The sequence below is a fragment of the Petaurus breviceps genome, unplaced genomic scaffold, assembly GCF_028583685.1.
Source record: "Petaurus breviceps papuanus isolate PSGF00001 unplaced genomic scaffold, PetGlider_PUasm1.0 90879, whole genome shotgun sequence".
In the NCBI taxonomy this organism is placed as follows: Eukaryota; Metazoa; Chordata; class Mammalia; order Diprotodontia; family Petauridae; genus Petaurus; species Petaurus breviceps.
This window is the reverse complement of record NW_027187368.1, coordinates 14726182-14738420: the sequence shown is the minus strand read 5'-3', so window position 1 is coordinate 14738420 and position 12239 is coordinate 14726182. Positions and strand designations below refer to the sequence as shown.

General features: G+C 51.0%; 1 protein-coding gene across 1 annotated transcript in view; it reads left to right on the top strand.

The window, feature by feature from the left end:
• The first annotated feature begins 1122 nt into the window (after positions 1-1122).
• Positions 1123-12239, top strand: part of NOL4L (nucleolar protein 4 like) — a 198729-nt gene continuing 187612 nt past the window's right edge. The window contains exon 1 of the mRNA XM_069073941.1: positions 1123-1622. Coding sequence (XP_068930042.1) covers positions 1299-1622 — 324 coding nt within the window. The 5' untranslated portion in view covers positions 1123-1298. The remainder of the gene's footprint in view (positions 1623-12239) is intronic.

Below are 12239 nucleotides of genomic sequence, written 5' to 3'. Positions count from 1 at the left end.
ACAATTGGGTATGATTCTCTGGGGATCTTCAAGTGAGGGTAGAGGTCTAGACACAAGAAGTTTTTGGGGCTCTCATTAAACCCACTGCTCTTGGTGCCCCCTCCCCAATCATCTTTTTACGAATTACTGGGAGAAGTCTCTTGGACTCAACTTAGTCCCTGCCTCAGGCCCCAAAGCTGTCCACAGTGGTTGGAGACTGTAGGAGAGGCAGCCTGCCCAACCTGCCCCCAGGCCCTGTGGGGAGGAGGAGGGGGACTGCTAGGGGAGAAGAGGCAGGCCCCGCCCTATGCGGGCCCCAGCTTGGGCAGTGCGGAGAGGAGGAGAGAGGACGTGGAGACTTGCAGTCCGGTGGCCAGGGTTGGGGTCAAGCAGAGAAACAGCGAGAAGGGGGCCCAGTCTCAACCCTGCCCGGCCTGGGACAAGGCGGAGCTGGGCCTCTGGAGGGAGGCCCCAGGGGCCGGGCCGGGGCCAGGGCCAGGGGGAAACTCGGCTTCTGAGGCCTCAGGGATTGAGACCGGGGCCGGGACAGGGGGAAACTTGGTCCCCTGCGGCCTCGGCCCGGACACTGGAAGCCCGGCCCCCTGCGCTCCTGGCGGCCCCGGCTGGGGCGGTGGGAAGTCCGGCCCCCTGCGCCCCCTGGGGCCAGGGACTGGGGGGGGGGGGCGAAGCCCAGCCTCCTTTGCCCTGGGGCTGGGAGGGGGAGGGAAGCTACGCGGCTCTAACAGGTGGGATCCCGCTGCGTGGAGGAGGCGGCGAGGACAAGGACGACGAAGAGGAGGAGGAGGAGGAAGGAGAGGAGGAGGAGGAGGACGGAGACGAGCAGCCCGCTAGCCTGACAGCAGCCGCCGCTGGCGCCGCCGGTGTCTCGCTCGGTCTCCCTCACCCGCCCCGGGCTCCCCCTCACAGGCTGCGGGGCGGCCCCTCCCGGGGAGGGGACTCGCCCGCCCCCTTTGCACCTCCCGGTCCCGACTGCTCCATCCCCTCCTGCATCCCGGCCGGGGGGGAGGAGGAGGCGGAGCAGGAGCGGGAGCAGGAGCAGGAGCAGGAGCCGCCGCCGCCGCCGCGGGAGCGCAGGAGGAGCGGGAGGGACCCTGCCTGCTGCAGCCCCGCGCGTCCCGGCCGCCGAGGTCGCCGCCACCGCCGCCGCCGCCGCCGCATCTCGGGACGGGGCAGCCGCTCCCCAGACCCAGTCCCAGTCCCAGCCCCAGCGTTAGTCTACGCCCGTCGCTCCCTCCTTCTCAGTCCGGGCCGGCCGGCCGGCCAGCTCCGCTCTCTGCCCGCCCCCAAGGGCCCCGAGGATGCCGAAGCCGACACTGCTCCTGCGGGGGGGTTGGGACCGCAGCCCCGGGGACACGGAGCTGGGGCGCCAGTTCCGGGACTGGTGTCTCCGGACCTACGGAGACTCAGCCAAGACCAAGACGGTCACTCGTAGCAAATACCAGCGGATCGCCGAGGTCCTGCAAGGCGGGGGCAGCGGGACCACGGGTGCCGGCAACGGCGGCCCCTCGTCCGGGGAGAAAGGCAAGTTCCAGTTTTGGGTCCGCTCCAAGGGCTTTCGGCTGGGGACCAGCAGGGAGCCGAAGATGGGTCAAGTGGTGTATGTGCCGGTGAAAACTGGAACGGTCAGTGCGCGCCCGCGCCTCCCCTCAGTGTCCGCGTGTGTCTTGTCTGTCTGTCTGAGTGCTGTCCGTCTGTCCTAGCCCTGCTTGTGTCTGAGTGGTCACCTCTCCAACCCACCCCCAGCCCGATCCTGCAGTGTCTCCCCATCTCAGGCAAGGACCCCTTCCCTCCCTTCGGCACCCCTTGGTTCCCGGCGGGATGGCCCAGACGGAGCAGACCCGCCCCGGCCGGCTCTCCATGTAGCGAGCGGGCTGTCCCGGGAGCAGCAGGCAGCGAGGAAGGCTGCGAGTCCTCCCCCCCGCGCCTCTCTCCCCAGCAGCGCGGGCTGTCCCGGGTGCTCACCCGGGCACGTTCTGTCCTCCTCCTCCTCCTCCCCCTCCCCCTTCCTCCTCCTCTTCTTCCTCCTCCTTTTTCTTCCCCCCTCCCCCTTCCAGCAGGCGGCTGCTCCGGGAGCCAGACCCATCCCACCCCTAGCAGTCAGGCTGTCCCGAGCGGGCAGGCGAGCGAGCCCCGGGTGGGAGCTCCTAGCTCCTGCCACCGCCCCCTGCCCCCTGGCCGCTACGGGGGTTGCAGTGGCCTGAGGACAGGGAGTCTTCTCAGGGGCGCCCCTCTCCTCCTAGGCTCTGGGACGAGGCCCCGCAGACTGGGGGAGGGGGGCGGTGCGGCGAACCTGGGCCCAGGAGTAGGGGCTGGGGCTGGGGCAGGGGCAAGGGCAGGAACGCCCCGACCCCACCCGGGACTGGCCCTGGGCGGACGAGCGGGGGCGGCCGGGCGCGATGCAGACTGGCGCAGGAGGCGCCCCCGGGCGGGGCGGGGCGGGCGGGGCCGGACAGTCCCGGGGTGCGGATGGGGACTGGTCCACCCCCTCATCCCTCTCAGCCTTGGTGTGAGGAGAGGGGATGAGGCTGGCAGGGAGGAGGCATCTGACCCCTCCATCCCCCCCCTCACCCCCTCGGGCTGGCTACCCATGGAGTGGGGGAGGGGTGGGGCCTCCTAGTGCCCGCTTTGGCTGGGGCGGGGGCCAGTTAGGGTGCGGGCGGGGGCGGACGTAGGGGAGCGTTGCTTCTCCCTCCCACCCGGGGCCCCTCGGGCTGCTGCCCTGGGGAAGGAGCCGGCGGCTCCCCCACTGGGACCTCATTGTTCTAAGGAGGGTTTGGGGGTGGGGGTGATGAAGGGGCCGCCCCGAGAGCTCAAATCTGTGAACTTTGAGCCGGAGAAATTCGGAGATTCACATTTTATATGCGGACAACCCCCCCCCCCAACCTTTCCACGCCATCCCACCCCATCCTCCTATTTTTTTCTTCTCTGGGGGGCTGGGGTTTAATGTGGGTCTTCCTAACTAGTAACTCCCTCAGTCTTTGCACCATCTGCCTGAGAGTAGAATCTTCATAGACAATTGATTTTGTCGTTACTAAAAGTGCACTTGTCCCTCCTCCCAGCCCTCCCCGGGCGGAGGAGGGGGGTGGGGGTAGGGGGTGTGGGATGGGGAGGGGAGAGGCAGTGGGAAGGCTGGAGAGCAGGCTGGCGAGGGAGATGTTGGAGCTGCCTGGTTGGGAGGATGGAGGGAGGATAATTCGGGGAGGGAAAAGGGATTCAGGAGGCTGCCTCCCCCCACCCCTTCTTCGCAGCTCTGAGGAAACAGTGTTGTCCCCTCTCCCAGATACCCTGTCAGGGAGATGGTTGCAGGCTGCGGTGAGGGCAGTCCATCTGTGGTAAATGCTTATAAACGCACTATTTACCTCCCATCTGGTCTGCCTCTTACCAGGGGCTGGGCTGGGGGAGGGGAGGGGGCTTCAGGCCTGGATTCCCAGCTTGGAATGAGGGAGCCCTGGGGTAGGCTCCCTGCCCTCCGATTTTAGGACCCTTTCAAACCTGCCTTTGCCCTGACCTCCTTTGCCCCACCTCACTCTGCTTCCCACCAGACCCTCGGAAGGGGTTGGGCCTGGTCTCTGAGACCTCAACAGGCCCCAGGATGTCAGGTAGCCCATGCCTGGCCTTGGGAGAAAAAATTCCTCCCCTTACCTCCCGGTACAAGACCCCAGGCCCAGAAGGGGCACAGCCTTATCAGTTAAGGATACTAAGGCCAAAATGAAAGCTACCCCACCCCACCCCCAGCCCAGCTCCTACTCTCAGGAATGAATAAACTCCCCCAAAGGGAGGATAGGAGAGGCCAATCCTCTGGAGAGCTGGTTTACTGGGAGGGAGGAGAGAGAGCGAGAGAGCGCGCGCGCTGGTGAGCCAGCGGACTCTAGCTCCTGTCCGGGACTCACCTAAGCTCCCATAAATCTGCAAACAAAACAGACACACCCCTAAGAGACAGTGAGTTTCCGAAGGGACGGGAGGCTATATTCCCCTAGAGAAAAGAAATCAAGCACATTTTAAAGATAAACAGATCGGAGTTGGAGGAAAACGCCTTCCTCTTTTAAGTTTCCAGGTGCCTGTCTCCCCAGATCTCTCAGTCTTCCTCCTTTTCAATTATTTTAGGTGAATATTGTTGCTAGAAATCCAGTGAGGGTGTGGGGGACTCCCTTAGAGTTATGTTAGATGACAGTTTTTGAAGATGTGGAAGGCATCGCCCCAAACTGAGAGGGAACCATGCCCCGAGGCTTCCCAGTATATAGATATTGGTGTAGCAGAAGGAACACTGAATTTGGAGTCAGAGGGATCTGAGTTCCAGTTCTGCCTCTTTTACTAGTGATCTTGGGCAATTGGTTTCACCTCTCCTGGCATTAGTTTTCCTCTATAAAATAAGAGGGTTGGGACGAGTTGATATCTAACGTCCCTTCCAACTCTAAAACATATAGTTCCCCCACCCCCATTAAAAATTAAAGTTAGAGATTTCCCATTGCGGTAGGGATTGCTCTGTAGGCCCATCTGGCCTGATTTTTTTTTAAACTAAGGGCCAAGTTGGGGGAGGGGAGGTGTTCCTCTGTGTATTCCCCTGAGGCAGGGCCCTTCTCAGATTAAAACCTCCTAAATTGTGTTCACCTTGGCTTCTCCTACTCCCCCACTCCACAAAACCTGCCCCCCCCCCCCCATGTATGCTTTCTCTTGAGCACACAAAGCTATGGATTTTTAGGGTGAAGTGTTTCCTTGAATGATTCTGTTCAGGTCCCTCCTCCAAACAGCAAAAATAAGTTCTTTCCATTTCTTTCCCCCTCTCCATTTTCCCTCCTCCCCCATAACTCCCCTTACTCAGAATTACCCTTCCGCCCCCAAAGCCATATGTATTGGGCAGGACTTGGTTTGTGGTTTTCCTTCATCCTGCTTCGTTATCTGACACCACTTGTCCCCTGTCCCATCTGGCCCTTCCTTTCCTGGGTGTATTTGACAAAGGCTTAATCTGTCCCGGACTGTCCCAAGGCTGAAAGAGGGTGAGAGAGAATTAAGTTTATGCAGATGGGACTTGAGGTGGGGGGTTGGGGTTGGGGCTGGGATGGAAGCTGGGAGCTGTGGTGGGGGCTAGGGCCAGGGCCAGGGCCATCTCTCCTGCCAAAGCTGGAACTGGAAGACTGTGGAGGAGGGGATCCACAAGTTGATTTTCAATGTCTGCAGGTTGTCACAGGAAATCTAAGGTACAGACAGTGAGAGAAAGTGGAGGAGGGGAGGAGCTGAGGGTGCTTAAGGGGATAAGATCTTTTTATGACAGGAGTTGGGGCCTTTCTGTTTATGAAAAACATAATTAAGATTTCTTTCTTTCTTTTTGACTGACCATGTCCTGTAAGAGACAACCCAACCCTTTTTGGGGTCAGGGAGACAGGGAAATCAAACTGACCCTTTTCCCTTGCCATGAAGTTAAACTTTCTGCCTCCTTCAAGCCTTTGAGTGAGGTGGCTCTTTCAATCAGTCCATATCTATTAAGGGCCTACTATGTGCAAGGCACTGTGATGGGCTCTGGAGATACAAAGACAAAAACCGAAATAGTCCCTGCCCTCAAGTAACATAATATTGTTACTCATCACAGAAAAACAAATGCAGGAGATTTATAAATTAAATACAAATTGTGGGGGGCAGGACACTAAAAACTGGAGAAATCAAGAAAGGCTTCTCAGAGGAGGTGACACTTGAAGGAGCCTTGACCTAGAGATGAGGAGGGATATCATTCTATGCACTGTTAGCTGCCTGGGCAAAGGCTCAGAGGTGAGAGATAGGAATGTTGTAATGGGAATAGTATGTAGGCCAATTTGCCTAGAGCTTAAGAGTATAAGGAGAGGAATAATATGTAGTCATGGAAGGATGGCCAGAGATAGATTGTAAGGGCTTTAAACACCACGAAGAAAAACTTGCATTTTATTCTAGAAGCAATAAGGAGCTACTGAAGCTTCTGGATCAGGGTGTGACATAATTAAACCTGGGGTATTTTTTGGAATGTCATTTTGTCAGCTGTATGGAAGATAGATTGTAAAGGAGAAGAACTGGGGGCAGATAACCCAATTGGGAGGCTATAGTCTAGGCATAAAAGATCATGAAGGCCTGAAGTCGGGTCTTATGAATGGAGAGATCTGAGAAATGTAGAATAGGGAAGACTTGGCAGTTGATTGAATATGGGTAAATTACAGCTAAGAGTTGAGCATGCCCCCAGGCTGTGAGTTTGAGTAACTGGAGAAAAACTTGACAAAACTAGTGAAATCAGAAGATTGGGTGGATTTAAAGGAAAAGACGATATGTTTTATTTTAGACTTGTTGAGCTTGAGGTGTCTAAGGGACATCCTGGTGGAATTGTCTGAAGGCAGGTGGAAATGAGGGACATGGGCTCTCCTGGAGATGGATGAGGACCCAGAAGTATAGATTTGGGAGTCTTCTGCTGATTTGGATGAGATCTATGAGAGAGAGTAACCATAATCAAGCATTTTTTGAGTGATAGTTCTGTGCCAGGCTAAGTGCTGAGGACAAAAATTGAAACACTACCTGCTCTTCAAGAAGCTTATATTCTAACTAGGGAGGCAACATTCATGTATATAGATAAACCTTAGAGGAGAAAGGCAGTGGGAGGTAGGAGTGAAGGGGGAGACCCCAGAAAAGACCCCTTGTCAAAGGGGCTGCTTGAACAGAATGTTGAAGGAAACCAAGGGATCCAAAAGCCTGAGATGAGGAGGAAGAGCATGCCAGTTATGATTGACAGCCCAAGTTATACTCATGCATAGAGTAGATTTCTTTTTTTCTTATCATTGTAGGGTATTAAGTCAGGGGTGATGTTAATGTTATTAATGACATTTAACAGTTACTCATTTATATAGCACTTTTGAAGTTTACAGAGCACTTCCCTCTTGGCAACCCTCTGAAAGTTAACTGTAAATGCTGCTATACCCATTTCACAGATGAGCAAACAGTCTCAGAAAGTCGGGGGTGGTGTTAATGTTATTAATGACATTTACCTATTTATGTAGCACTTTTGAAGTTTACAAAGCACTCCCCTCTTAGCAACCCTCTGTTAACTGTAAGGAAGGCTGTTATGCCCATTTCACAAATGAGGAAACAGTCTCAGAAGTAGAATGACTTGTGTGAGGTCTCATAGCTAGCCATATAATTTTATAACCAGAAGAAACTTCAGAGCCTAGAATGCAAAGCCAGAATGAACCATCTAGTCAAGCTCCTGTCCTTTTATAGATGGGAGAAACTGGGGCTCATAGACAGGAAAGTGACTTGCTGAAAGTCACACCTTGAGTTAGTGTCTCCAGTACTAGCCCAGACTGAGGCTAGACCCCTTAGGTCTCTAAATTCCCAGTCCGTTATTCTTTCCGTTATATTGTGATTGGCAGTACCTAACCCACCTTTTCTACTGGTACTTAAATTGTAAAATTCCATTATTGATCCTTTGGGCTAAGGGATTAATCCCTTTAAACATCCCAGTATGTACATGGAGTTGGGTAGGGGCAACACCTTAAGTTGTTATCAGTCATTTGCTCCTTAGTGTGAACTAGTTTATAAGCTCCCAAAGGTGGCATTAAGTACATTGAGATAGGAAAGGAGGATGCGATAAATATAAGTAGATGAATCAATACTTGTGCCAGGGACAACTCTCAGTGTGTACAGTATCTTGTGTGGTATTTGGGAACATGGATTTGGGGCAATAGCAGCAGTGGTGGTAGTAGATGAAGCCTTGGTAGGTTAAATGTCTTCCTTGTCTAAGGTGACACCATGTATTAACTATATGGGCAGAATGTTAGAACAGAGGGGTGGCTCCATTGATTAGTATTACTTCATACCTCTCATTCACAATTATAGTTTTGTGTCTGTGTATTGTTCCCTTATTGGACTGTGAGCTTCATGAAGATGGGTTCATCTGAACTTTATTTCTTCTCCAGTTCTTGATAAAGTACCCAGCATATTTAATAAATGTTAGTTGAATTGAATTGAATGGGAGAAGATGTCCTGATTGGGATTCAAGTGACAAAAATGTGGGAAGAGCAACCCCAGGCTAGGTACTAGGAAGTCTGGGTCCCTGAGAGAAGTGTGTGTTGAGGCTTCAGAAAGGGGGGCAGTAGGGAATTTGGGGAGCACATGGCTGACTTGCTTCACCCTGGGCTGGTACCCTAGGCCTGCAGTGGAAAATGATTCCTGGCAGGAAAACCATTTGGATCGATGTTGCCCAGATAAGGCAGGTTATTTTGTTAATTAAACATCCTTGTATCCCCAGGCAATCAGGAAAGCAGGTACCTGACCCCCAGTGTCTTCCAATTTCCCAAAGCCACTCTAGGACCTTGGCCTGGACCTGAGATGATTCCCTTAGGTACCAAGATTGAGCTTCCTTTCCTCTCCTGCTCCCATAGTTACCACTATTGAGATGAGGATAAGGATGCTATGGCTACTACTCTGGGGGGAATGTCAACTGATAAAGATTCCCTATTTCTTTTAAATACCTTTCCCTTTCTTGAGGCATTGTGGTGTATTAGAAAGAGCACTGCATTTGGAGTCAAAGGATCAGAGTTCAAATGTCAACTCTCCTGCTTAATTAGCCGTGTTCTGGGAAAGTCGTTTGTCTTTAGGCTTCATTTTCTCTTCTATATCATGAAGGGTTGGGTTAGGTGATCTCTAAAGCTTATGTTCTTACAAGACTGCATCCTTGGATGAGCTTGTGCTTTTGGGTGGAAGGAGAAGGAGGAAACTGGATAAAGATCTTTTATTTCATGGTAATTGGAAGTACTATTTGGCCCTTTCTTCTTGAAGATACTGGAGTGGGAGGGCAGAGGTTGGGAGCCCAGTGTGGCCAGGTACTTTAGTACTCAATCTCAGGGGAGAGAGAGAGAGAGAGAGAAAGAGAGAGAGAGAGAGAGAGAGAGAGAGAGAGAGAGAGAGTGTGTGTGTGTGTGTGTGTGTGTGTGTGTGTGTGTGTGTGTGTGTGTGTGTGTAAGGCAGCAGGAGCTTGTCACAGTTGAGCAACACTGTCCAGTTGGCCAGAAATTCATCCAGGCAGCCTGGTATGCAGAAACAAGGAATGAGTCAAATGACACAACAAGATGAGATGCTCATGGAATGGCCACATATCAGGCTGACCCCTTTGGATTTTGAGGCCCAGACTGTGACAGAATCATAGAATCTGAGTTTGGAAGGAATTGGGAGGTTGCCTAGCCCAGTCTGCCTTGCTTGGATTATATGGTGACTGTGCCAGTGTGAAGACTTGCCTTGACATTCCTCCTTTTTCTCTTCTTCTGTCTTCTTTCTTATCTTCTTCTCTCCTCTTTATTATCCCTCCTCTTTCTCCTCTTTTCTCTTTTCATTCATCCCCTTTCTTTTTCTCCCCATATCCTCCACCCCCAGCTCCTCATAGGGTTGTTTGGTACAGAGTCTCTGTGTCCTTTCTAAGGTAGCAATTAAAAGATTGTGTCATTTGTCATGGTTGTGTGTTGTTGAGCTTCCCTTGTGATGGATAGTCAGGCATACTCAACCGAATCTTCCATGTTCATCTGAGTGGGGGTATTCTTATTATTTTTAAAACAACCAATGGGGAAAGGTGTTGGGAATCCAAGAAGAACAAAAATGAAGTGTCCCTGGCCGGGGAGAGGGAAGATGGAACTGGCCCAAACTATGCCCAGAATATGGTTTGGGTAGACCTAAGACTATTGGAGATCATAGAATATGAGAGATGGAAAGAGCCTTAAAGGCTGACTAGTCCAGCAGTCTTCCATTTTGCAGAGGAGGAGACTGAGGGCCTCAGAGACGGCAAGTGACTTGCTCAATGTCACTTGGTCTGATAGTATTGGTATTCAGATCCAGATCTTCTGTGTCTGAACCTATAGTTCTTTCCATCACTCCAGGCTCCCTGGTCCAGCACTAGCCTTGGGCCAAGTCCCTTTTCCCCACTTAGTGTCTTGACTGACCCTTCTGGAAGGGTGGAGCAGGATGATGTTACCAGGGATGGAGGAGGTTAGCCTTATATTTCCATAACACCTAGGCAACTCAGTTGTACAAGGGGACCTGAGAGGTCACTGGGGATCTGGTTCAGCAAGGCTCTTGGAGGTCAGGGTGGTGCCCCTCGTCCTTCCATTCTCAGACTCAATCTGGGGGGAGGAAGCAGAGGCCACTCCTCCTCCCTAACATTATTTCTCCCTCCTTCCTTTTACCCCAGCACAGCTGAATGTTCCAAGTCTGCTTCTGGCCAGTTTTCCTGAATAAAGAAAGAGGCATGACAAAACCTTCAGCACTTCCCAGGGTCCAGTCTGGCAATGGAATAGTGCTTAGAGATCTAATGATAATAAGGACTCAATGTTAGAGTGATAGTATGTGTGAATTGGAAGAGAGGGACCTTAGTACATATAACACACAATGTTTTCTTTAGAAGGTACTATAGAATGTCAGAGCTAGAAAGGACTTTACAATGTAGAACAAAAAAAAATTCAAGACTTAAAGGGACCATATAAAACAGAACACAAAATGTCAGAGCTGGAGGGGACCTTGGAACATAAGACAGATAGAATGGCAGGCTTAGAAGGGAGTCTTTGACATAAAATAATATCAGGGCTAGAACAGACCTTAAAACATAGAACACAAAATGTCAGAGCTGGAAGGGACCTTTTAGAGCATGGAATGTTAGGAAATAGAATATAGATTGTCAGTACTGGAACAGACCTTAAAACATAGAATAAATAATGTTAAAATTGAAAACAACCTTAGGACATAGAACGACAAGGGAGAAAGGTAAGAGACAGCTTAGAACATATAGAGCTGGAAGGAGTCTGGCTTAGAACACAGAACAGAAAAGGAACTTTACAGCTTAGAACACTAGCTCTAGAAAGATGCTTAGAGGATAGGACAGTTAAGAGCTGGCAGAGACCTTCAAACATAAAATATTAGCACTGAAAGCTAGGCAGGCTATATTACAACATAGAATGGAAGGAACTTTATAGACCGTGTAGATTAAACTCCTCCCTAATTTTACATATGGGGAAATTGAGTCTCTGGAAGGGAAATAACTTAGAGTTATTGTACAAATTTCTTTGGTTCAAAGAAAGGTATTTATTTTGTTCTTTGACTCAAATAGCTTAATAACATAGGATTCTAAGCCCCAAGGTATGGACCCAGACAGAGCTAAGCCCTCAGAGAGCTAAACCACAGGGCAAATAGCCAAGGAGCAGTGAGGTGGGCTCTAGGGGTTTTGAGCTTATGATACCCCTTTTCCTGGCACCAATTTTTTAAACCCTCATTTTTATTGATATCTTTTTTTCATGTCACTCTCATTTCCAAATATGTCTCTTTCTCCTGTCCTACCCACCTACCTATCTATCCCATTTTAAAAAAAGCATAAAGGAGAGAGAAAAAAAGCAATTAGGCAAAATAATTGAACTTATCAATTATGTCTGACAATATATGCAATATTCCATACCCATAGTCTCCCACCTCTTTAAAAAAGGGAATGAGGGGCTCACACCAGTTTCAATGTCAAGATTTGGTACTCATGGCAAAACCCGGGGAAAGATTTTCTAGAACAATAATCCACCAACCTTAGACATGAAAGGGTCTCTTTGATAGTCTTCATTCAGTTATGATAATGAATTGTTATAGTTATATCCTATAGAATTGTAATTATGCAACAACTTCAATTGCCAAGCAATTGAAGGCACCCTGTTTTATGCAGCTAATAGTTGAGGGCAGAAGTGGCCACACTATAGTGGAATATACTTACTTCATAGGCTGCTGGTAATGGACACTAAACTGGGCTACTTCCTCCCCCATAGGTAGGCTAAGCTCACATTCAGACATTTGTTTCAATCAAAGGAGTCCAGTCTTAGAGGATTCTCAACCATTACATCCCTGGTGTGTCCTAGCTGGGACTCCAGCCATGGCCAGAGCCCCGCCCCAATTCTCAGGGTATTATCAGAGCTGCCCAACTGTGTTCTGGGAAGCAGTTGGAGGTGTCTGAGCAGGTGGGCTGAGAAATGTCTGGCAATGAGGTGGAGTTACCAGCCGTGCTATTTGAAAGCTTCAGAGAGTGATATGGCAAAATCGTCAGAGACTAAGAGAATTTTAATGCTCAAAGGACCCTTAGGACATGGACAGTCAGAGCTAGAAGGGTTCTTAGAGTACAGATTGTCAGAACTAGAAGGGCCCTTAGAACAGTGACTGATAGGACTGGGCAGGGCCCTTAGAACATAGAATGTCAGGGCTGGGAGGGCCTTTACACA